The following is a 26,348-nucleotide window of genomic DNA, read 5'->3' on the forward strand; positions in this document are numbered from 1 at the left end:
ATGTCTACTAAATCTATAAAGGACTAATAAGTAATTAAAACACATATTTTCTAAGTCCCAGTAGCATGTTATAAAATGTTACAGTGTTAAGGGTAAATAATACCAGCCATATATTCAGTTAATATGAGAACGAGTGAATGTGATGCTGGTAGGTCCAGATTCCATTCCTCTTGCCTTATTGCCCTTTTTTCTCATTATCTATGTATGTTAGGTAAGGGTGGACCACCTGCAGAAACACTACAAGGCATGAGTAGACTTAAATGATGTACAGAATATAAGGCTCTTATGGTTTATTTATCTACTAAATGTGGCAGGATACACTGGGAAGGACAGGCTGGGGATTGCCTAAAAGTTGACTCAGTCTGAGTTTTTTCTAACTCAGGAATGATTGTTTTTTCTACCATCATGTTCATGCTTAAATGACAAAAAAAAATAAAAAACTTTACATCTGTTAGGTACCACCTACATCTGCCTACAGATCTTCATGACGCAGATTGAGAACAACATGGGTATGTCACTAGGCAGAGGAGGCTGGAGTTCATAGCACGAATCCCATTGGCAAGGATGTATTTTAGTGAGTTGAATTATGCCCATCTGATAAACAACATTTGGGTTCACCACAGGGAGGGCTTGGAAAGAGAGAGGCTGCTCAAGAGGAGATGCTAACACTTGGGAAGAAAGCAGGGAGAAAACGTAACAGAACAAAATCCTATTAACTATTGATGATGGCTTCTAAGCATGAAACTTTGATGGTCATTGCTACTTGGGAAGAAATTATACAGGTACTGATATGCCCATATCAAAAATAAAGGCCATTTTTTGGAACTTCCTCTATTAAATTCATTCTCTTAATAACTCATTCTCTGTGTATGATTCTGCTGGAAAAAAGATGATAAAAAAATAAACTTCAGAGAATTATAAGGCCTGTGGTATAGATTCTCACAGTCAATTGGATTAAAAGCAATTCCACTCCTCTGTCTAAAATTTTGCATTTTATTAGGTGAGTTAGCTAACATTTATTTTTGCATTTAGTTCAACACAACAGTATGTGGAATATATGCAATGGATGTTTCTTAATTTCCTTTATATAGAAATGTTGCTAAATTAACATGTAATTTCTAGGAATTTATCTATAGATGCCACAGTGACATCTGTTTGTTTTTTTCCTTCACAGTTCTTATAATTCCCTTTTCGTGATATACTGCACTGGTTAATACAACCTTGAAAAGAAGTGGTAAATATTCAGCCACATTTTTTCCCTTCCTCAACTCAAAAGGAAACATTTGTATTTTTCATTAAGAAAGATATTTCTGGATATTTTGATAGATACCCTTTATCAAATTAAGAGTTCCCTTCTATTAATAATTTGCTAAGACTTGGAGCATAAAGAACTGAATTTTATGATAAGCTTTTTCTGCATCTATTGAGTTAGTTACATGATTGTCCTCCTTTGATAATTTGTGAAATATACTGATTTTTTAATGAAAAAAACAACTTTGCATTCCTAGAGTAAACCTGACTTAACCATAATCTATATTTTTATGTATATTGTAATATTTAGATTTTCTAATACTTTGTTTAGGGTTTTTATAGCTATGTTCATGAAGAAAATTGACTTATAAATTTCTTACTCTTCATGTCTTTATGAGTTTTTAGTGTCAAGGTTATACTTGTTGCATGAGACAAGTTGAAGAGTGTCCTTTCTGCTGGTAAAATTGCTCTATACAGATGCATTTTTTAAAATGTTTGATAAACAATTTATCAAAGATGACAAGTAGATTGGAAGTAATCTTTGTGCCAGATGGAATTTTGTGGGTTTGAGTTTATTTACCTTTTAAATTCAGAATTCAACATCTTTAATAATTAAAAGGATCATTTTTTTTTTGCATCACTTGTGGTAAATTGTGTGTTTTAGGAATTTATCAATATCTTCAGGAATTTAACAATATACTATTAGTATATATTGATTCATAATATCTTCTTTTGCTATTTTTAATTTCTGAACTCTTTAATAATGCTAACTTTTCCATTCATGATAATGGTTTCTATGTATTTTCAAGGTTTTTCTTTACCATTCTTGCCAGTGTGTATTATTAGTCTTTCCAAAAATAATTTTTTTCTTCACTAATTTCTATTTTCAGTACCTGATCTGTTTTTAGTATGTTGTTTTCTGCTTTTATTTTATTATTGACAGTCTTTTACTGTCATCATGTCTGAATTTCTCTGTCTTTAACTCACTTTTTGCAATTGACTCTCTTCTCACTTACAGCAATTCTTATTTTCTGGACTATATTACAAACTATAAATTTTTCTCTAATCATAGTTTTCCTACACTTCACAACACATGTATTATTTTTACCACCAATCACATTTTTTCTATTTTTATTGCTATTTTTCTTTGTTCTACATGTTACTTGAAAATATGCTTCTTAATTCCCAAATACATAAGCGTTTCCTGATTAACATGCTGACTGATTTCTATTAACTGCACTGTATTCCAATAACTTCTGTTTTCATTTCTTTGAAATATTTGGTACTTGATTTACATACAATGTAAAATAATGTGCCTCTTATAAATATACTGTTGATTTTTTTTAGCATATGAAAATATCTTTGATTAATCCCTCTACCTTCCACTGAATGAAAATGTAGACAAAGGGAGTCCACAGCAGAGTTCTGGGTATGCAATGCGTGTTTGCACACACACACACTCACCCAATTCATATGTTACAGCCATTATCTGATGCTATTTGAAGGTGGGACTTGGGGAAGTAATTGTGTATGAATGTGGAGTCCTCATAATGAAATAAGTGTCCTTATAAAAAGAAGAGATAGCTCCCGTCTCTGTTCACCATGTCAGGAAACTAGGAAGAGTGCTTATGCCAGAATCCCACTCTTCTGTGGTAGTACCCTGCTAGCACACTTACTGTCTCCAAATTTGTGAAATGAATGTGTTTAAAATCTCTTCAGGTACTGATTCTGCCCCATTCTTTTCCTCCTAGAATCTGATTAAACATACATAAACTCTTCCCATTATAGCCCATGTCTCTTACCTTCTCTTGTACATCCCACACACTGAGCATGAATATCTAAAGTGCTCATCAGTCTCTTTTTTCTGCTTATGGTCTCCATCAAAATTAGCAACTTCCCCCAGGAAAAAAATCACCTCTAACCCTGGCACACCGCTCTCTCCAACACCAAGTTTAACCCTTCGTTCAGTTTTCACTCATTCTGCCCACATTCCTGTCTTGTTAGTGCTCAAAAGTATTTAAATGAATGTTTCATTTTCCTGTTTTATCAAAATTTTCCAGTTTTTCTCATTGGATGATAGATTTTATATATTTCATCTACCATCACTCAGTACCTACAGGATGTAAAAGAATAATTAATATATTTTAGGCAAAATGTCATCATAAACTGAATAGTGAAGATGTCTCTTCAACTTTGAAAAGACATCTAAATTAGCAAAACAGAAAGCCATCAAACTATTTTTTGGCTAACATGCATGGTTTCTTATGAAATAAGTAAAATTTGCTTTTAATGTTTATTGGATTCCCTTCTCCAAGAACCCAGTGATCTTTGTTATGTCAAAGGAGATGCATTCAGTCTAAAACTGACCTTTTCTCTTTACACATAAGAATATAAATAGATTAACATACCAGATATGAGGAAAGCTTTAACTTAAAACTAATAAGTTACTGAAACAAGTTATTGGAATATGCAACTGAGCAGTACTGACAAGTTTCTTTCAATTGCATTCAAATAATCACAGCTAAGTATTCCCAAAAACCCATTCCTGAGTAAAAGAAAAATTCTTCAGGGGCAGGATTATGATAATACCTATCAGGAAATTATAGTGCCCCATCATTACTGAATATTGACTACATGACTAGGAACATGCTATATTCTTTTCCTACATTGTTTTATTTCTTCCTCAAAAAATAAAGTGACTTTGTGCCAAAAGATGCTCAATTACCTTTGTGGGACTCACAGCCAAATCATCTCACTTCATGGCTCATGCTCATGCTCTATGAATGGGACATAAATAGCAGGGAAGTGAGTATTTCTGAGGATGATATAATTTTTCAGAGCTTTGAATCTTCATTAATATTCTATGATTCTTCTGCGGCCTCCCCAGAAGCCGGTTAAGCACCGTGTCTGCAGCACAGGTTCGATTCCTGGCCGGTTAGGGAGAAATGCATATGGCATGGCAGACCTCTCCTGCCTCGCCTGCTACTCCCCTCAGCAGTTTCTTTGGTCCGTCTGCCTGTTCTGCTTCCTGGTCTGTCTCTGGTGAATTCTCTCACCCTCCCATGCCTCTGATTGTACCCCAGTTCTTGTATAAATAAATAAATCTTTAAAAAAAAATCAAGACTGCATAGAAATTATTAAAAAAAAATTCTATGATTCTTCTTATAATTTAATTCATAAACTCAGTCCAGTTGATATCTGTTGGTTTTGATTTTGTTTAAACAAATGATAACAAGACCACCATTAGCACATCCCCTGTGTTAATGCCTGGCAAAGCTTTAGGCAATAAGTAGATAATAAAGGATTTTTGTCTTGGAAGCCAGGTTTCATATCTAGGGGAGAATTCCTGGAGAAAAAGAACAAAGTCAAGCCTCTGGACAATTCACAATCACAAACGATAAAGAAATTTTTAAGCAAAGAGGATGCAGGGAAAAAATTCTAACACTTATACTAAGTCCACCTTTCTTTCCTTAACAAAACCACTGAGCACATTAAAGTCCAATTTTCTTGGCATTTACCTAGGTATTTTTATTTTATTATTTTTTTAAAGATTTATTTTATTTATTTATACAAGCACTGGGTACAGCCAGAAGCACGGGAGGGTGAGAGAATTCACCAGAGCCAGAGTGGAGAGCAGAACAAGCAGACCGACGAAAACCACTGCTGAGGGGAGCAGCAGGCGGCAGGAGAGGTCTGCGCGCCATGTGGGACCATCGCCCGGTGGCCGGGGATCTAACCGGAGCTGCAGAGGCTGTGGGCAGCTTCGCAGCCCAGTGCTCAACCACTGCGCCACCAGGGGAGGCCCTACCTAGGTATTTTTAAATGACTGTTTTCCCCATTTTAGAGAACTTGGTATAGCTGGGACAAAACTTTATCCCATTTTGATATCCCATGTGTGTAATACAGTACAAGGCACAAAGTTATTGTGAATGAATATCTAGGAAAAGAGGTAAAGGAAGGAAAAGTCTCCAGATACTTCAGATTATTAAACAGTCTCCTAATGTAAAATTCTTCTCTTGGTGAGTGGTGGTGAGCACAGGGAATAAAGGCTTTAAGTTGGCTTTAGTACAACATCTGAACTATTCTGACACTAAATAAGGTGGCAATTTCCATATTAAATGAAATAAGCTCTCCTTAAAAAGAAAGGGAAAAGTGCACATTTCTGCCAATTATAACGATGTCTAAATTTTCAATATCAATTAGCTACTATGTCACTGTCTTTTTGTTTTAGAAATTATCATTTTGGGAAAAAGTGAAGGAAAATTTTTTTAAAGATTTATTTATGCATATAAGAACTGGGGTACATACAGGCCAGAGGTGCGGGGGTGAGAGGATTCACCAGAGACAGAGTGGGGAACAGAACAGGCAGATTGACTAAAATATATCACTGAGGGAGCAGCGGGTGAGACAGGAGAGGTCTGCTGCACCATGCAGGTTAGCTCCCTGTTTGGGGATAACACTGGTGCTGCAGTAGCTGTGAACAGCCTGATAGTGCTGAGATGTAACCCCTTGTGCCACCAGGGAGGCCCAAGATGAAGGAAATTTTTAGGAAAATGAGTGAAATATTTTATTTGATACAATTCAGTTGGTCAGTTGATCTTCCATAGCTTCTTACAGGGAGTCCCCAAAAACAACCCTCCATACTTTTAAACTTTGTACTCTTGGCCTGAATCCTGAAAATTATTTCTATTACTTTGGTCAAACATTTCCACTGCAAGAACCACTACAGGCTGAATTTCTCTGCAAATACACATATATTCCTATTTATTTGAATATTGTTCCTTCAAAAAATAAGATGGTCACTGTCATACGGACAACTTGATTAGTTAAGCCCATCAGACCCCAATTTTAAAATAGCATTAAAAATGTTATTTTTAAAGATTAAAACTTTCTAATTTCAGTATGGAAAGACTCTTCAAAGTAGTGATAATAGCAGAGCAAGAAAAATTATCTGTGTGACTAGGAACTTCCTCCAGTTAATGACTGGGAAGATAACCTAACAGTGACCCAATATTTTATAGAATACAAAGGGAGCAAAGAGAGAACAATTCTCTCAATTTAAATTATCAGTAGTTATGCAGATTTTATGTAATCTGTATAAATATTGATGTAGTTGTTGTCTGACTGCAAGGAGGGTCACTGTGTTAAGATTTGTAAAGAAAAATAGTCAACTTTTAATTACATGCAAATTTCCTTTTGCTACAAGTGAAAACACACAACTGGGCCAAAATTATCAAAGTACAAATAGTTACAGTGCTCTCCACCACCCAACTCAAAATTCAAGCCAGTGCTGACACTGACCCTAAGTTTAGAACAAGATCTCATTTTATTAGTTAGTGTGGAAAATTTTGCTAAGGTTTGTCAGAGAGAACATTGAGCTGAACTAGGAGTATGAGGAGTTAGTGAAAAGCAGTTAATGAAGAGTAGAGTAATAATCAATTCAAAAGCAGACAAATATTATAAACTTACAGTGTAAAGCAGGAATACTGTACAAGCTAGAGGGCACCATGGCTAGATGAGTGAATGAAGCAGGACACTTTAGACAAAACAGCACTACCCTGAGACCCTGAGTAGGCTAATCATACAGCCATGAGGATAACGATGTGTTAGGCTTCCCTCTTTATTTTTGTTAAAGATTTATTTATGCATACAAGAACTGAGGTGTAAACCAGAGGTACGGCGGGGGTGGTGAGAGGATTCACCAGAGAGAGTGGGGAGCCAGGCAGATCCACTGAAATATACTGCTAAAGGGAGCAGGGGGCGAGGCAGGAGAGGTCCGCTTAACCATGTGGGTTGCTTCCCACCCAAAAACCATGTGGGTTGCTCGCCTGCCAGCCGGGTATGGAACTTGTGCCCTGGCGATAGCCTGACATGGCTGTCTTTAACCACTGAGTCACCAGGGAGGCCCTAGGCTTTCCTCTCTAAACTGGGCTTCCTCAGAGGCTGACATAAATCAGTAAACTAAATTCCTCTTGAAGTTAAATTCTTTAAAAGTCCCAGAGGAGTTCGGGAAAGGGTATATATGAAAATAAGAAGTCATAAAAATAAGTCATCTCAAGCTTTATGTTCTGGATCCTGAATTACTCAAACAACTTCATCATCATGATCATCTTCATTATTCAATCCCAGTCTTAATCTCAATATTATTTTCAAACATGTACTAGACTATTTTGTAGGACAGTTTTAATTTCACAGAAAATTAAATGGTTCCCAATTACCCCTGTCCCCACACCCCCATGGCTTCTCCCACTATCAAGATCTTGCACGAGAGTGGTAGCAATTTTTAAGATATATACATGCATTCTATGGAATTTGTTAAGTATTCGTTCAGCATGTTCCAGAACCCTAAGACTGCTTAAGGCATACAGACACTTTCATAAGCTCAACATGTTGATGAATCTAAAAAGCTTATTACCAGCCACTTCAGAAAAATCAAAAACAAACCTGACACTTGCTAAATATGTTATTTGTCTATTTTTAAAGCCTCTGACTTGTATGAACTCATTCAGTACTCATAACAAATACTGAAAATGGGTAAGTATACACATTTTAATAAACTGTAAGATGTCTTCCTTCTCTCCATTGAATTTATGACATCCATCCAGGTTACCTGTGCCAGAGGTTGATAGAAAAATGCATCCATGAGAGGCTGAAAAAGGTTTAACGCTTCTCAATATATATTCATAGGAAAACATAATAGTCATATCATAGCAGAATCACATGGCTCAGTCTACATATTATCCTATGTACTTGTGTTTCCCTCTAAATAAGCTGGTCAAAATGGGAAAGGGGAATTATTTAAACAGATGGTACAAAATCTATTGGAAATACTGTTCATCATACCAAAATACACATTATTATGAAGAAGCTTGACTCTGTTTTCATAAAATAGATTAAAAATGAAAAGTAAACACACTAATGTCATGGACTTTTTTTCTGAAAGCAATTTCTATGGCATTACAATATTTTAACAGATTCTGCTTAATCAAATGTGCCTTCCAGACTTAGGATAGAATTATTGTTAAAGTCCATGATTATGACCTTGGAATGCGGTAAATCTTGAAATGCCTCTGAGTCAGTATTAAAAGATAAAATAATAGTATCACTGAAGGATTAAGATTGGCCTGCTATATGAATCACTACCTTTTCAAGCATAAGGAACTAAAGAGAAAAAAAAACTTTTTCAAAATTTCATAGTCACCATATATTACAAATGTATTTTCCACACCCTGATATCAATTAAATTCATAGAGATTGTTTTGCTTTAGCTTTGTCTGGTCCTTTGTTTTGTTTCTCTATACTCCACATAAAACAGTTTTGTTTTTTTTTATCTTATCAATGCTTTCTGTACATATGTATCCATGGTGATATCACAGCAGCTTTACAACCTCAAGGGATCTAAATAATCCACACTTTTGTCAGTATTGGTTTGTTATTGTTCTAGTTCCCTTAAAACTAGTTAAAGCATACAGAAACTCTCATATACTCAACATGTAAAATAATTCAAAATTTCTGGTCATGACAGAAAAAAATAAAATTATAGATGACATAATTTGTGCTCTTCTAAGCATTTAACTTATTAATTCATTTAATCCTGACAACCACACAGTGAGCAAAGTGGTATTCCTTTGCCTATCACAGATATAAAAAACAAGCACCCGAAGAGGTTAAAGTAGTTGCCCATGAGCATGGAATAAAATTGAGAGCCCAGAAATAAACCCACACATATACAGACAGCTAATCTGTAACAAAGGAGCTAAGTCTATACACTGAAAGAAACAGAAACCCTTAAATAAACCAATCACAAGCAGAAAACTGAACAGTAATCAAAACCCTCCCAAAAAACAAAAATCTGAGGCAAGATACCATCACATGGTGCTGGAAGGGATCATGCTCAGGGAAATAAGCCAGAAAGAAAAAGAAAAATACCGGATGGTCTCACTCATAGCAGGAATCTAGAAAACTTTAATAAGGGACCAGGAAAATGAATAACTATAAGAATCAAAATCAACAAAAAACTATGAACCAGAGACACTATATGGGGGATGGGGGGCAGGGAAGGGAGGGATTGGGGTCAAAATAAGGGGATTGCAATTGTATGGGGAATATAAAAATAAAATTTATTAAAAAAAGATATTATCACAAATGAGGTTCTATTAAACTTTCAAAGATGAACTATTATCTATGCTGTTCAAACTCTTTCAAAATATGGAGAGAGAAGGAATACTTCTAAACACATTTTACAAAGGAAAGATTACTCAAATACCAAAACCAAAGAAAGATAATACAAAAAAAGAAAATTACAGACCAATTTCCATAATTAACACAGATATAAAAATTCTCAATAAAATCTTAGCAAACCTAGTCCAACAATGCATTAAAACAATCATATATTGTAACCAAGTGGAATTTATGCTAGGGACACAAGAATAGTTAAAAAAAAAAAAAACCTAAGATATTGTTAAAAGAAATAAGACACAAAAACCATGAGAAGACATTCCCTGCTTATGCAATGGAAGAATCAACATTGTCAAAATGGCCATCCTACCCAAAGCAATATAAGTTTCAACACAATTCAATGGCATTCTTCAAAGATATGAAACAAATATTACCGGAATTCATCTAGAACCATAAAAGACCCCAGAGAACTGAAGTTAGCCTGACAAAAAAGAGGAATAAGTATCACACTTCCAGAATTCAAATTACAGTACAAAGGGCCTCCCCAGTGGTGCAGCGGTTGAGCACTGGGTTGCGAAGCTGCCCGCAGCCTCTGCAGCGCCGGTTTGATTCCCGGCTGCTCCCCCGCCACCGGAGGATGGTCCCGCATGGCACGCAGACCTCTCCTGCCGCCCGCTGCTCCCCTCAGCAGTGTACTTCGGTCCTGCCTGCTCTGCTCCCCATTCTGGCTCTGGTGAATTCTCTCACCCTCCCGTGCTTCTGACTGTACCCAGTGCTTGTATGTACAAACAAACAAACAAATAAATAAATAAATCTTTTTAAAAAAAAATACACTACAAAGCCATAATAAGTTAAAAAGCATGGTACTAGAACAAAAACAGACAGATCGACTAATGGAATAGAATTGAGAGCCCAGAAATAAGCCCATACCTATATGGACAGTTAATCTATGACAAAGCAGCTAAGAATTTACACTGCAACACAGAAATCCTCTTCAACATATGGTGTTGGGAAACCTGGGCAGTTGCATGCAAAAGAACGAAACTAGGCCACTATTTCATATCATACACAAAAATCAACTTTAAATGGATAAAAGACTTGGATGTAAGACCTGAAATCATAAAATATATTGAAGGCAATAAGGAAAAGATTCCATGACATAACATTCAGTGATGATTTTGTGGATTCATTTCCAGCAACAATGAAAAGAAAAGAGAATATAAACAATTGGAACTATATCAAACTAATAAGCTTCAGCATAGAGAAAGAAAACATAACTAAAATGAAGAGACACCCTATTGAATGGGCAAAAATATTTGCACACCATCCATACATCTGAAAAGGGACTGATATCTACAAAGAGCTCATACAACTCGACAAAAAGAAAACAGACCAATCAAAAAATGTGCAGAAGAGCTAAGTAGGCACTTCTCCAAAGAAGACATGCAGATGGCTAACAGGCACATGAAAAAAATCTTCACCATCACTAATCATCAGGGAAATGCCAATCAAAACAACAATGAGACACCACCTCACAGCTGTGAGAATGACCCATACCAAAAAGACTAGACACAAAGGGCTGGCAAGGGTGTGACAAAAAAGGAACCCTCTTACACTGTTGGTGGGAATGTAATCTGGTTCACGCTCTATGGAAAGCAGTGTGGAGGTTTCTCAAAAGACTAAACATATGACCCAGCAATTCCACATGTAGGTATCTATCTGGAAAATATTAAAACACTAATTCGAAAAGAAACTTGCACTCCCATGTTTAATGCAGCACTATTTACAATATCCAAGCTATGGCAACAACCTAAGAGCCCCAAAACAGATAAATGTATCAGGAAGATGTGGTATACATACACAGTGGAATACTACTCAGCTATCAAAAAAGATACACTATGCCATTTGCAGAAACATAGATGGATCTGGAGTAAAATAAGCCAGAATGAAAACATAAATACTGGATGGTGTCACTTATATGTGGAATATAGGTAAACAAAGCAAAGGGTCAAAGACAAACTTTAAAACCATCCCTTGAAAGCAGAACATAGAACTGAGACATCCAGTGGGGGAGAAAGAGGGCTGAGAATGGATGGGAAAGAGTACAATGGACTATGGTGAAGGACTATGGGTGCTCTGGTAGTGGGAGTGCTATGGGAACTACACCTCAAAGTGGAAATCCTATACTTCCAAAACACTAAAAGATGCAAATCAAATAAAAAGGCCAAATCAGGATTTAAATCCAGACAGTCTATCTCCAAAATCGTTACCTACTTTTTTTCCAGTGGGGTTCTATTGTCATTTGGGGTGGTCTAATGCTAGACTGTACGCTCAATTTCTGTACACTGTCAGGCATCAAGCATTCCTTCCCTTCTCCCATTAAATGCCAGAGGCATCCCCCACACATTGTGACAATTAAAAGTGATCACCAAACCCCAGATCTTCCAAACATCCACTTTGGAGAGGAACCATTCAGGTGAAAAACACTACAATCCTCATTTCCCCAGGCAATACCACAGCTTACTGAGGGTCTACCCACACACACACACAAAAAAAAACCATACCATTACACACACATACATTCACACACTCATAATCAGGATTTGAGATGAAAATAAAAGTTAACTGAGTTACACATTTTTCTTCTTCGTTTTACTTTCGCAACAAACATTACCTTCACCCCATCCCTCAGGTCTAGAAGGCATGGGAAGGATAAAGAAGAAGAAAGCAGAAACAGAAATTTAAAGGTGATCCAAAAAGTAGGGAGAAAAGAAAAAATAGAAAACTAAAAATCATTATCTCTAGGACCTACTGAAACAGGAACTGGCTGCTATTTCAGAACAGAGATTGCTCAGCAAAGACTGTCGTCCAAACCCCCACCTAACAGAAGAATGCCCCCTACAACTTTTATGACAGATGGTCATGCAGCCTCTGCCACATGTCATTTCCAAGAGCAGGCATATCATTATCTACTTTTAGAAGGAACCCATGTCTCTTTTGTATAATACTAATTGTTCGAAAGTCTTTTTCATTTAGAATAAAAATCTGCTATACTTCAGCATCATTTCTAATCTCTGGAACCATATGGAATTAGTTAAATCCTTCTTCCACATGATGTTGCTCCAAAATTTTGAAGCAGTTATGTTATCTGTGAGTTTCTTCTTATCCAAAATAAACAAATACAAATGTATAATGTGCCCTCCAAAAAGCTGTATACCAGGTAGTATGACCAATGTCCTCAAAAACCCTACTTCACTTCTTTTCTTCCAGAGCTCAAATACAGCACATCTGGTGTGTATTTGTTTGGGTGTGCTCTGTGAACTCTGCACAAATGTATGTGTATAAATACAATATGTGTACACAAGCATAACCCACACCTGTAGTTTGTATGTCTGCACAGACAGACATATATGTATGTGTGTACTTCTTTTTCCCTCAAGTGATCCTTCTCTACATGGCTCCATTCCAGCTCCAACACATGTGGAGGATCTGTCTATATTTAGGCTTATTTCAATGCTCTGGAACAGAGCTGCATTTACATGTCTTAGCTCATTCATTGTGGATGCTTCTATATGCCCATCGCCTGTGTGTCCACTCTTGAGTAGTTAGCCTTAGCTTCCAAGAGTAAGGAAAATACATCAGAAGAGCTAAGTAATGCTTAAAATATGTGATAATGTAAGCAAAATTCAGATCCTGTGATAACTACAGGCTTGACATTAATCTAAACTCATTTTTCTTTTCCTCTCTGAGTCATTTCTAATTACTATTGTTTCCACTATGTCTCAGTTTAAACTTGTCCATTTCCTATCCTATTTTCAGAGAGAAAATAATCCTTTTTTGACATGAAGGGAAATGTCCAAAGGGCCATGAGTTCAAGTCTCTTTCATTTCTTTCCTGGCAATTTGAGTTTCACAGTTCAGTACTTTAGCAAACCTCAAATGGAAGGGTTGTTTCTCGGTTATGAAATCTAATTGGATCCAAAGTCATTGTCATCATTTCATCCCACAGAAAGTTATTTTGATCTTTCTCCTGGGGGCAGGAATTGAGTTGGTGGTGGTGATGGTGGGGAGGGTATTTGAAGCATCTAGCTCTTTTTGAAAGGCTTTCATTTCATCCCACTTCTTCACAGCACATGAAAATTGCCCTCGAATGCCTTCCATATTGCCTGCTGTGTGACTCTCTCACAACACTTCTTTCCTTACTACTGGTGTCTTCTTCTTTCTCTTCTCTTTGCTAAAATGGAAATCATAAAGACAACAGGACGGTTCCATGGTATGGTGATAGAGAAGTGGGAAAAGAGTCAAGACCATCCAAGATAAAGTGGTGTGAGGGCATTATTTGTAGTACCTGAAAATGACATAGAAGCAACCATAAGGTGGCCAGGTAGAGTGCCTTAGAACCAGGACAGAAGGCCACGCACCAAGCTCTCATTCACTTTGCCTGATAATTTCGCTCTGGCCAAGTCCTTAAGAGACTCTACAAAGGTCTTTTTTTTAACTTTTTATGAGAGTCACTGGAACTTTTACGCAAGCAACTGAAGTTAATACAGTTTCCACCAGAGACAGAGGAAAGATTTTTATGGATTAGTAATAAAATTCAAAGGATAAAGCCTCCAATGGACCCTGTATTTATTAATGAATGTTTTCTTCTACCAAAATAACAAAAAATAAATAAATACAGAAACCCTGGTACCTACTTTCTACCCTAACTTATAGAACTTCTACTAATAATTTAAGATCCAACCATTCCACTTCTTATAAGAATTCCATGACATCCCTTCTCCACCAAGCTGGCTGGAAATCATGACCCTATCTGTTCACCATCACCCTTTGTTCCTCTGCCTCATGAATGCTGTGGGACTGTCAATAACCCCCTCTTGTTTTATGGTCATTCAGTCTGTTTTTCTCTAGAGTAGAGGCATTAGTTCAAATGTCAGTAGGATTCTAAGTACTCTCTGACAGCCCCTTACTCTTGTTCTGAGTTAGCAACATTCCTTTCTCATCATACAACTGAGTACAACCTGTACCAAGTATGTTGCTTCCCTTTCCCATGCACTCAACTCATCACTGACTATGCTGTATTCATCTAAAACAATACATTCAAAATAAAATATGCCCTAGTATTTTCCAAAATGAATTAAATAACCCACCTCTGTTCTTAAACCTATTTCCTGTCTCCTCTGGAAACTTATTTTTATTTGATAAGGTCTTATCCACTCCTTATCTTCAATCTTACTACTTCTATGCCTTAGTCTTCAAAAACGTTCAGGTCTCCTCTATTTTCAAATAAGAGATGGTTTCATAAAGTTACTGATTTATCCTTATTTTTTCCATATTTGTAAATAAAGCACTTATTTATGAGATACTATTTGTTTACAAGAAAATATATTCGGCCTCCCTGGTGGCTCAAGGGGTTAAGCACCACATTATGAAGCAATCCACAGCCTCTGCAGCACAAGTTCGATCCCTGGCCTGCCAGGAAGCAACCCACATGGCACAACAGACATCTCATGTCTCGCCCGCTGCTCCCCTCAGCAGTGTATTTCAGTCAGTCTGCCTTTTCTCTTCCCCAATCTGTCTCCGGTGGCTCCTCTCACCCCCTTACCCCTCATCTCTGTCCTGTACCCCAACTCTTGTATGCATAAATAAATAAATCATTTAAAAATATATACATTCATCTATTTATAAAATTTATTTATAAAAAATTACTATAGAATTATGTTTGTGAACAGCATCACAATGTATTATGTGCGTTTTTCTCAGTGAGGAGATATCATGATGAAAAAGGCAAAAAAATATAGTTCCTGAGGGGGCAAAAAATTCTAAACTGTTACAATGGTTTATGGCCAACAATGGTTTATGGTTTATGACTCAACTAAATAAATACTCAACAAATTAATATTTTTTGGTATTTAATTCATCCCTCTTTAGGGAGGGTTTCATTTTACACATATTTTTTAAGATTTTATTTATTTTTGCATAGAACTGGGGTGCAGGCCAAAGGTGCAGGGTGGTGGGGGAGCAACAGGCAAAACAGGAGCAGTCTGCTGTGCCATGTAGGTTAGCAGCCCGGTGAGCGATCCAACTCAAGAGGACATAGTGGGCCTTCATGGTGGTAGTGTTGAAACTTCAACCTGAGGCCACCAGGGAGGCCCTACTCATAACTTCTAAAGGAAGACATTATTTATTTATTTATTTTTTAAAAGATTTATTTATTTATGCATACAAGAGTTGGGGCACATGCCAGAGATGCGGGGGTCGGGGTGAGAGGATCCACCAGAGAGAATGAAGAACAGAACAGGCAGACTGACAAACACACTGCTGAGGGGAACAGTGGGTGAGACAGGAGAGGTCTGCTTTGCCATGTGGGTCTCTCTCTCTGGCTGGCCGGGGGATCAAACTCTCACTGCAGGGGCTGCAGACTGCTTCACAGTGCGGTACTCAACCCCTTATGCCACCAGGGAGGCCCAATATTTTTATTTTTATTGAATTAACATTGAATTCTAACATTATATAGATATCAGGTGTACTCACTATAAATCAATACAGAAAGGTACTCATATTGGGGAAAAAACACTTTTTACTTTATTTCAGAATGAGAATCGTAAATATATGTGCTATGTTTTGCGATAGGGTTCTACTCACCATTTTTAAATCACTAAGGGAAGAAACAATGTCACCTACTTCATATTTGGGGCATATAGTATAAACTCTCAGTTAAAAATTGTTCACTGATTAAAACCACAATAAAAAGAAAAAGGAACAGCAAAGGAAAGAAAGAAAATGCTCAAATATACTTTCTTCCTAACTACCAAACTCATTCCTCCTAAGTCTTGTATTTGATTTTTGGGAAGAGCTGGCATGTTGTCTTCCACATGTACCCAACACAACTATCACAACAAAGTATAAGCAACAGTGTAAATGGCAATGATTAACATTTGTAGAGTGCAGTCAATAACAGAACTTAAAATAATTTTTTCTAATCTTTGTATAAACCTACAAGACAGAATTTTTTCCATTGCTAAGTAAACACAAAAGCTAACTTGCAAGGTCATACAGACAGAGAAGCTCCTACGTGGTATTTGAGCACATGGTTTATAGTGTCATAAAGACAAATATTCACAATCTAACTCTTCCAATCTCTAGTTCAAATTGTTTGAAGTCTCTAAGCTTTTGTTTACGTGATTACAAATTAAGAGTTACAATTATAACTTCCCATTGGATCATTGTAAGACTTGATCCAAAAGCTTAGCAAAATGTTTGGGATAGTTGCGGGCACACAAACATACACACATTATACAGGCTAACACTAAAGCCTGTGTTTCCACTCATGCCAGATCGCAAAAACCTGTGCTTCCCCTAATGAACTATAATCTCTCTTCATTTCTATGTTTTTGATAATTTTTTGACCTTTCACCTTCAACTAATATTTCTTATATCACAATATATGTAGAAATTGTTCTTAACCATGCCCTAAGTCTAATGATGTTTCTTCAAAAATCATCCATACATCCCAAAACAAAGCTGCAGTTCCACAAAATCCAAGATATTATTCTCTCATATTATTTATTGCTTGTTATATATGGGTCCCCCTGTCTGCTTTCACCCACAGAGTATAAGGTCTCAAAAACAACTGTGTCCTCTTAATCAGTGTCTTTCAATACCAAATATGAGTGTTGAGACATGGAACACACTCAACAAATTCTGGAAGGATGGATGAATTGAGGTAGGCATGGGGGAAATGGTTGAACTACGAATGTTGCCATCCATAAGGATATTTCAAATCAAAGTGAGCAGGCCCTGAATAGAAAGGCAATTAGAGATATAAGAAATGTGTTGTCATGGCTGCATTTATCTGAGTTCCCTTCCTTGGGGTAAAGTACAAAATTAAAGGGCAAGTGCAGTAAAAGACAACTCATAAGGGCCTCCCTAGTTGCGCAAGGGGTTAAGTTGCAGCGCAATGAAGCTATCCGTAGCTACTGTATCATAGCATGAGTTTGATCCTGGCCAGCCAGGGAGCTAACCCACATGGCATAGCAGACCTCTCTTGTCTCACCTGCTGCTCCCCTCAGCAGTGTATTTCAGTCAATACGCTTGTTCTGTTCCCCACTCTGTCGCTGGTGAATGCTCTCACCCCTTGCACCTGTGGCCTGTACCCCAGCTCTTGTATGCATAAACAAATAAATCTTTAAAAAAAGAAAAAGACAACTCGTAAGAATAAAGCACTCAGAATCCTTTTCAAGGAAGAAACTCTGGGAGACTAAATTTATCCGAGCAGGGACACTGTAATCCTTTCAATACAAGAGTAAGAGGGGGCATCACTGTCTGTGGGTCACTGAGTTCCTTGGAGAACAGTACTCCTGGACAGTGCTCCTCAAACATTATGGACAATGTTTACAAAAGATGAAGTTAAAATGTAGATTTGGATTCATTTGTCTAGAAACATATAGTCTTTATTAGGTTTTACTCTGTCTGGGAAGGAATTTCACAGAAATTATGGGCAGTGCTCAACAATCAAAAAAGTATTAGTGAGGCATTTTATTTTAGAACAGTATTTCTTAGCCTTGGCTGACCATCAGAAATACCTGGGAAATGTCTTTAAAACATAATACCAGATCAGTTGTCATCTCTGTCACTTCCTCACCATCAATTAATCACAATTTAGGGGATATTTTCAGAGTGATTCAAACATAAAGCCTGCATGGGAATCACTGCTGTACCAAGTCTGCCTCTTAATCTAGTCCAAGTCCTAGTGCAATCTGGTCTGTGACTAGATAAGTGCCGACATTGAGAGTTTAGCAACTTTTATAGCAATATGACTAAGCATGTTTATGTCTATTGAATCATATAATAAAAACAGATGACTAGTTTAAAAAAATGTTGATTTACAAAGAAACATTTTGAGACCACTCAAGAAACCTTCTGAAAAAGTAAACATCCCTTCTGGTGTTAAGGTAATGCTAGGCTTCTTCTTTAAACTGCTGCCTCTTAATTCTCAAACATTAAGATCAGTGATTAATTACTCAGATCACTGGGAGGCTTGGGTACAAGAGGGTTAATAAGTAGGAATGGGGTAGGTGGGGTTACAAACCAGGAACACATGCCCTCTAAATTAGATAGCTTTCTTTCCGTTTAATTGCCCTTAAAACACACATACTCTCACATAACAAGGAAGGTGAGAGCTGAATGAAGTTTTCTGGGTAATGACTTGAAAATGTTTTCCTTATGAGAAGTGGTGTTAAGTTACAGTGTGCAGACCGAGGACTGGGAGGAGAGAAGCCACAGCCCCAGCCTGGCCCCCACCTTTCCTTGGATTCTGGAGGTGAACATGGGCTCTCAGAGACAAGACCGAGTAAGACGAGTGATATGTTGACCTGTTTAGTGGCTGGAATCAACTGCTCCCAGAGTTACCTAAGGCCAGTGTTTAGCAGGGTTTAGCCAGGGGCCAGCTGAGCAGGCACACATGCTCTGCTATGAAATGCCACGCAGGCAGAGACTGACAAGCAGTAGGAGCTGAGCTTTCCCCTTGGACCGCTGTTTCCTGCTGTGTTCAGGGGAGAGGGGAGCTTTCTGGCAAGTCTGCTGCTGCTGCTGCTGCTGCTGCTGTTGCTGCTACTACTTCAGCTCCCTCTCCACTCAAGGTAAGCAGGCTCAAAGGGAGGGCAGGCTGCAAGGGAAGCCTTTGTACCATGAACAAGATCCGAAAGTTTTTCCGAGGAAGTGGGCGCGTCCTGGCATTTATATTTGTAGCTTCTGTCATCTGGCTACTCTTTGACATGGCAGCTCTCCGCCTCTCATTCAGTGAGATAAACACTCGGGCCCTCAAGGAAGATATCACCAGGAGAGAGCAGAGAGGATTCAGAGTGCAGCCAGGCCAAATGAAGATTCTTTACAGCAACGTGAAGGATATGAAGCCCCCACTGAGCAGATACAGGAAGGGTGTATGGGGCAAAAAGAACTTTAGAAAGACTGAGGAGAGTGTGTTCAAGGTTGAGGATGATTTGGAACAAACCCAGAGGGAAAGAAAAATGCAGAATGCCCGGGGAAGGGACAAGGTTGCACCTCTGTGGTATCCTGCACATCTGCAAAGCCTCCCAGTGACTTTTATCAAGCAAAAAACAGAGACACAAAACATCAAACCCAAAGCCTCCTCTCCCCCCATAACACCAAAGACACCTCAGGGAGCTCAGAAAACTACATTTGTAGCAGCCAGAGGAACTCTTATGGTCCAAACATCTGTATACACGGGACCTGTGGTTAGAAATCCAGAGGCCCAAAAGAGTCATAGTTTGAGCAGTGACACATCAAAACAAGCAGCTGCAAACAACCTGAATGTGACCAGTCTTAATACTGACAGCTCAAAGCAGCAATCACAGGCAGTTGCAAATGAGAAGACACGCCCTGCCAGCCCACCAGTGCCAAAATCTAGGGAAGCCATACCCTTAAATAAAACCAAGATTCAGAGCAAAGAACTAAATGCAAATAAACACACAGCCAATAAGAGCCTTCCCTTTTCTAAATCTGTTGCCAATTCAAATCACTTAAAGAAGCAATCTATTAATGAGACACAGTTGGGAGACTTGCCAAAGGATAATGGAGCCAAAGTGGATGATGGGAAGAAACTCAATTTCTCTGAAAGCCGTGTTGTGATTAGAACCAAAGAGGAGTTAAACACAGACACCAAAGAGGTCCTCAATGCTAAAACTAAAACTATATTTCCTGCAGTATTGGGTCAAAGCCAAAGGAAACACATTTCCAGAAACAGAAGTGAAGCATCTTTCTTTTCACTTGCTCTACGGAGAACAACAGTGTTTCCAAGCAAGCATGCCTTAACTGGGGGGCAAGAGGCAGCAGGAAGCAACTTAACTGCCAAGTTCCAGCCTGTGGAACTTAACCAAAGTCATACAAAAGCCCTTTTACCCAATGACCATGGAATGCACCCCATATGGAGAATTGATGTGACACTTTCTCCAAGGGACCCCAAAGCTCCAGGTCAGTTTGGGCGTCCTGTAGGCGTTCCCCATGGAAAGGAGAAGGAGGCAGAAAGAAGATGGAAAGAGGGAAACTTCAATGTCTACCTTAGTGATTTGATCCCAGTGGACAGAGCCATTGAAGACACAAGACCTGCTGGGTAAGATCCATTCCTCTTCTCTCTCTTTAGTCCCCTGTATTTGGGACTTCTAGATAGAGAAAATTTATTTCTAGATATTTTTGTGTGATTTTTGGTCAACTACAGGATTAAAGCAATATAAATGATAAAAATAGTCCAAATAGTCTACCATTTACACAAAGACAAATTCTGAATTGCCATACTACTATGTTCTCTTTTTACATTTATTTCTCTGAGACTTAGGCCTTAAGCCCTATTCACTCATGTTCCATTTCTTTTCCTCAACTGGAAAACTATTAAAATGATTGGATGAACTCAACTCATAATAGGATGTATTATGAATGGCAGAGCAAAATTATAATTACATTAAAACAGTGGCAAAGAAATGAATTCTCAATATCGGAACTTTTCATTATTAGCAAGTTTGTCAGGAATATATTTGGGAAAGGATCACAGAGAAGGAATCTTCTGGCCTCCTAGGAATCATATCTTAACCCGCAGACTTCTGCCTAATCATGAGTAATGATCACCATAATAGCAAATGAGTAAGTGACTTTACTCCATGAAACTGAATGTCCTTTGTCGGTGGGCTGGTAGACATTTCAGGAGTTCAGTTATACAGGAATAGTAATGTTGGGAAAAAGACAGTCAATAACTAACAAATACCTTCAGGACATACAAAAGCATAATCACCACTTGTATTTCTAGAGTTTCACTATTTAAAAAGAGCCTGTATTCACATCAGATGCATTTCATAAGAACCCAGAAAGGAGGTGGCCTGTTAATGGGTTTAGATTCAGATGAGGTGTGTTCAGAAGTTATGCCCCTTTCCCAAGGTAGCACAACTCTAAAGCTTTGTGAACCAGTTCTTCAGAGAATTAAATTCCATTAATTGTATCACCAAAAGGTGGATTAAGTCACAAACATTTGATCCAATTCAATTTAAGATGAGTTTCCACTTTTTGGTCCATTCATAAAAGAGGGTGTTTTGTTGTTAGATGTTTACTGTCTAATTCCATGTATGTCTTGATGTTTAATTCCTGAGCCAAAGAATATGTGGCTGGTAGTTTAAATAAGTGAATGTGAAAATTCAGTCTAAATGTATGAGCTATGTAAACAGTTCCCTTGGTCGGCCACGGTAGAAAATTCTACTTTGTGATCCAGGGTAGTCAGTGTCACTAGAGGAAAGATTTAGACGAGTGTGTGTTCACATCAGTAAGAGGAGCTTCTTCATTGTAATGTCAGCTACAGGAGGCATTTTCAAATTACTCTCAGCCAAGCACTAACCCTTGGCTTAGGAAAGGAGTGTCAATCATGTTCTTCAACCTGGTGAAACTCATGACCTTGAGAACACAAATATACTCAAAATGAAGAGATAACTGAAGCTCCGAGGTGGTACTTTGCCATAGAACTAGTAATTACAGCAAAATAATTAAAATCCATACTTAAAATTATGCGGTGCTGTTTGTCTCCCATCTCTTGCTAAATTACCCCCCAAAAGGAACATAAAATTACATTGGACCAGCTGTGATATGAAATCCTACACATTACATACTGCATATATCTCTATATGAGATATATAGATATATATATATGTCAGCTTTGAACACAGAAAGCCAGAAAGTGAAGCAGTAGTTAAAGTAGCTTCATATTAACTTCCCTTTAGTGACCTGACAGACTGCTATGGAGCCTGGGGAAGAAGCAGACACTGTGCAGAAGCACAGCTGCAGTTCAGAACCAGAGAAAGGGCAACTGTGTGAGGGTCAAAGGCAAGCAATAGTGATATTATCGTGCATATGATTTACTGAAGCCTCAATGACTCCAAGAACTTACTGGTTTTCAAAATTTTGTCTGTGGAAGTTAAGGGGTGCAGTCCAGGGAAGTTGCAGTCAGACCCCATCCTGGCTGTAGGAGAAACTGGCATGTGTGCTTAGAGATGAGTCAGACAGCATTTGGCCACATCCCCTCCCTCTTATCATACACCCCACCTTGGGTAAACAGAGGTGCTCTCAGCAAATTAACTGCCTTCCAGATGCTCTACTCTAATGAGGTAAAGGTGACAGTTTGATCCCCTCCACATGGGACCCCCAAAGGATTTACAGCACTTTTATGCCACTCTTCATTGAAAGAGGATAAATCATACTTCTGTTCTTTTAATTCAACAATAGTTTTATTTAACTACAAATATGTGCAAATGTATGTGTTCACAAGGATAAAAGTTGTAATAAATTACAAATGAAAAAATGTTTGATTCATCAGGTTGGCACGATTTAGAGTATCGTTTTCCTTGATTTTATTTTTCAGCCTCACTGAAAAAGATGGTTTATAAAAATATAAACAATAATTTTTTTTAAGATAACAAATTTTAAAAGACAGCATAAGGGAAAAATTGTTACAGACTATAATAGGAAAATGTGTGAGTGAGTGTGTGTATGTGTGTGTATGTGTGTGTGTGACAGAGAGAGAGAGAGAGAGCGCTTGAGATCCTAAGAACATAGGAGAACTTGTCTTAAAATTAGCTACCATAGCAGCCCACTGATTGAAACTCTAAAATTTTAAGAGTTCCTAGGAATGAGTATCTCCCTTAGTGCCCTTTACATTTCCCCAAAATCTACCATTACAGACTATCACAGTTACTGGTATATCATATGTGTCGACTGAATACAGGTGGAACAGAAAAAGGATAAAACCATAGATTTGCTAGTATGTTCATGTAAATTTAATTCTTCTCAGTAAGATATTGACTAGTTACTAGTTACCGTCCTCATAAGGATGATTTGACTGCTATGGTAGGAGGAGGTTGGCATTAAGAGGGAGAGGAGACAAGCAGAATTTCTGGGACAAATTTGCATTCTCTACTCCTAAAATCAGATTCTCTTTTCCAAACCTGTCTTTTCCTCCTTTCCTAATGAATCTCAAAAAACTATTTCTAGGGGCCTCCCCGGTGGCGCAGCGGTTGAGCGCTGGGTTGCGAAGCCGCCCGCAGCCTCCACGGCACTGGTTCCATCCCCAGCTGCTCCCCGGCCACTGGAGGAGGGTCCCGCATGGCACGCAGACCTCTCCTGCCGCCCACTGCTCCCCTCAGCAGTGTCCTTCAGTCCTTCTGCCTGCTCTGCTCCCCGCTCTGGCTCTGGTGAATTCTCTCACCCTCCCACGCTTCTGACTGTACCCAGTGCTTGTATAAATAAATAAATAAATCTTTAAAAAAAAAAAAAAACTATTTCTAGAATGCTGAGATGCACCCATGGTCTTTTCCAAAAGCACAAGAACTCCTTTCAGTCATTGACATCATCCCCACTGTCCTTTTCAGTGTCACTGGCATCATCCCCACTGTGCTTTGCAGTGTCTCCCATGTTCCTGCCCCTTGCAGTCTAGCTATGGTTTTCTGTAGGTGACATTCTTCCCAAGGTGGGCCCTCAGAATAAGGAATGTCAGTGTCATTACCCTTTCCTACACAATTTGTTCATTACCACCCTCTGGTGTTTTTACTCACTGGTCCCTGTCCACCATCTCCTGCAGGGATACTCACATCACAGGTTCCTCATCACTTTCTCCCACACCTCTCGATCTGACATTGCTCAGACTCCAACTCAACCTTACCTCCATCTGGACCATGATTTGACAGTGACTTCTAACTTCCAATGACCTTAATGTACTTGCTTCTGAAATGCTCCTTGTGTGCTCTTCACTAACTACAGCCTTGAGAATCTGTTTTGCCTTCTCAGTGAAATTATAAACTTCTGATGGAAACTGGTTTTTGCTTTATTTTCTACTCCCTTAGCATGGCACACAGTGCTGAGCACTAAAAAACACACTTTGCACAATATGATTTTAAAAGACATGTTTCTCTGAATGATTTTTGAAAATTTATACTATTTTTTAAAATACATGAGAATAAGCTTCAAATGAAGCTTGCAGTGAGTGTTTCTGTAAATTAATAATGACATCCTAATTTTCATTATGAATATATGAAATATGTTAGTATCAGGTTTAAGATAAATGCATCCTGTTTAACTCCATGATTTACTCATTAATTTATATTTATCCTTTAGCTCATACTTTTGTTGCTTGGTTTTTAATTTCAATGTTTTGACTTTCAAGGGAAGAAAACTGCCCTATTTTGCATATAGGAATATTTACCTCAAAAAGTAAAGTACAATTTCATTTTTCTCCAAAATTTTTGCCTATAAGACATGCTTCAAATAAATGATTTTATGGTCATTTGAACATTCCATATTTAATCCTTTCTTTATTAAAAGCTAATCCTTATCATTATTCCTCTTAATATTAAAGTTTGTTTCAGTCTGCAATAATCAATACACACACATGGGTTTTGCTCAAACACTGTCCTAGCCACTGAAAATGCAGGATAATTCTCCTTTGACAAGTCTGTGTCATTTGCCTGACAGTTATAGTAAAGATGGCCATCCAAATATGAACTTATTTTCAGAGTGCACTTCCTGAAGCTGCATTTAGAGAAAAATGACTCTAAGAAATTTTTGCTGCCTGCATTAAGTTTTCATATTACAATAAGAATTACAGCATGCTCTTCTACCACTGCTATGTCGTCATTATGTTATTTGATTGCTTAATTTAATACTTCGCTTTTCCTATAGAATCCTGGCAAGCCTCTCAATAAAGCAATTAAAATTAGTCTTTATTCTTTTAGCCAAGAGCTGAGGCTGCCAACCAATAATTTGATTCTTTCCTGCACAGCTAAAGAGTTTTCTTTTTGGCACATATGAAAAGCAAAAGATAGCACCATGCATGCATTTGCCACAAACTAGTCTAAATTGCTGAGGGGAAAAAAAAACCAAATCTGGAGCCTTACTTTCAACCCACCTTCTATACCCCAAATTCTAGTGTGGTCAAAAACCATAATAAATGAATTGAGGAGGAAGAGCAGCAAGTAAGAGAGAGAAAATAAAATGACCACAAATCCCCAGACGTTAGACTTCTAAAAAAATTGGCAGGCTGGGAGAAAAGAAAAACTTTAAAGTTAAATAAACTTCCAATTTTGCATTTTATATGAGATGAATGTTTTTTTTTATTTTTTTATTTTTATTTATTTTTTTTTATAAATTTTATTGTTATATTCCCCATACAATTGCAGCCCCCCATTCTGACCCCAATCCCTCCCCTCCCGCCCCCGCCCCCCTAAAAGTGTCTCTGGTTCATAGTTTTTTGTTGATTTTGATTTTCACTTTCTTATAGTTATTCATTTTCCTGGTCCCTTATTTAAGTTTTCTAGATTCCTGCTATGAGTGAGACCATCCGGTATTTTTCTTTTTCTTTTTGGCTTATTTTGCTGAGCATGATCCCTTCCAGTGCCATCCATGTTGCAGCAAATTGCATGTGTTTATCTTTTTTGAATGCTGAGTAATATTCCATGGTATATATGTACCACATCTTCTTGATCCAGTCATCTATTTTTGGGCATTTGGGTTGTTTCCAAAGCTTAGCTATTGTAAACAGTGCTGCTATAAACATAGGGGTGCAGGTGTTCTTTGGAATTGATGTTTCTGTGTCCTTTGGGTAAATACCTAGGAGTGGAATTGCTGGATCATATGGAAGCTCTATGTTTAGTAGGTCCAGAAATCTCCACACAGCTCTCCACAGTGGTTGGACCAGTTTGCACTCCCACCAACAGTGCAGAAGAGTTCCTTTTTCTCCACACCCTCGCCAACATTTGTTGTTGCTAGTTTTTTTAATATGTGCCATTCTCACTGGTGTAAGATGGTATCTCATGGTAGTTTTGATTTGCATTTCCCTGATGACAAGTGATGTTGAACATTTTTTCATATGCCTGT

At 37.9% G+C, this 26,348-nt stretch overlaps 1 protein-coding gene across 1 annotated transcript in view; it reads left to right on the forward strand.

Moving 5' to 3' along the window:
* Positions 1-19,117: 19,117 nt before the first annotated feature.
* GALNT5 (polypeptide N-acetylgalactosaminyltransferase 5) overlaps positions 19,118-26,348 on the forward strand; it is a gene marked incomplete at its 5' end in the record, with an annotated part of 48,121 nt that continues 40,890 nt past the window's right edge. The window contains one exon of the mRNA XM_084246730.1: positions 19,118-20,559. Within this exon, the coding sequence (XP_084102856.1) occupies positions 19,118-20,559 (1,442 nt within the window). The remainder of the gene's footprint in view (positions 20,560-26,348) is intronic.

The sequence above is a fragment of the Talpa europaea genome (genome assembly GCF_964194135.1).
Source record: "Talpa europaea genome assembly, chromosome: 1".
In the NCBI taxonomy this organism is placed as follows: Eukaryota; Metazoa; Chordata; class Mammalia; order Eulipotyphla; family Talpidae; genus Talpa; species Talpa europaea.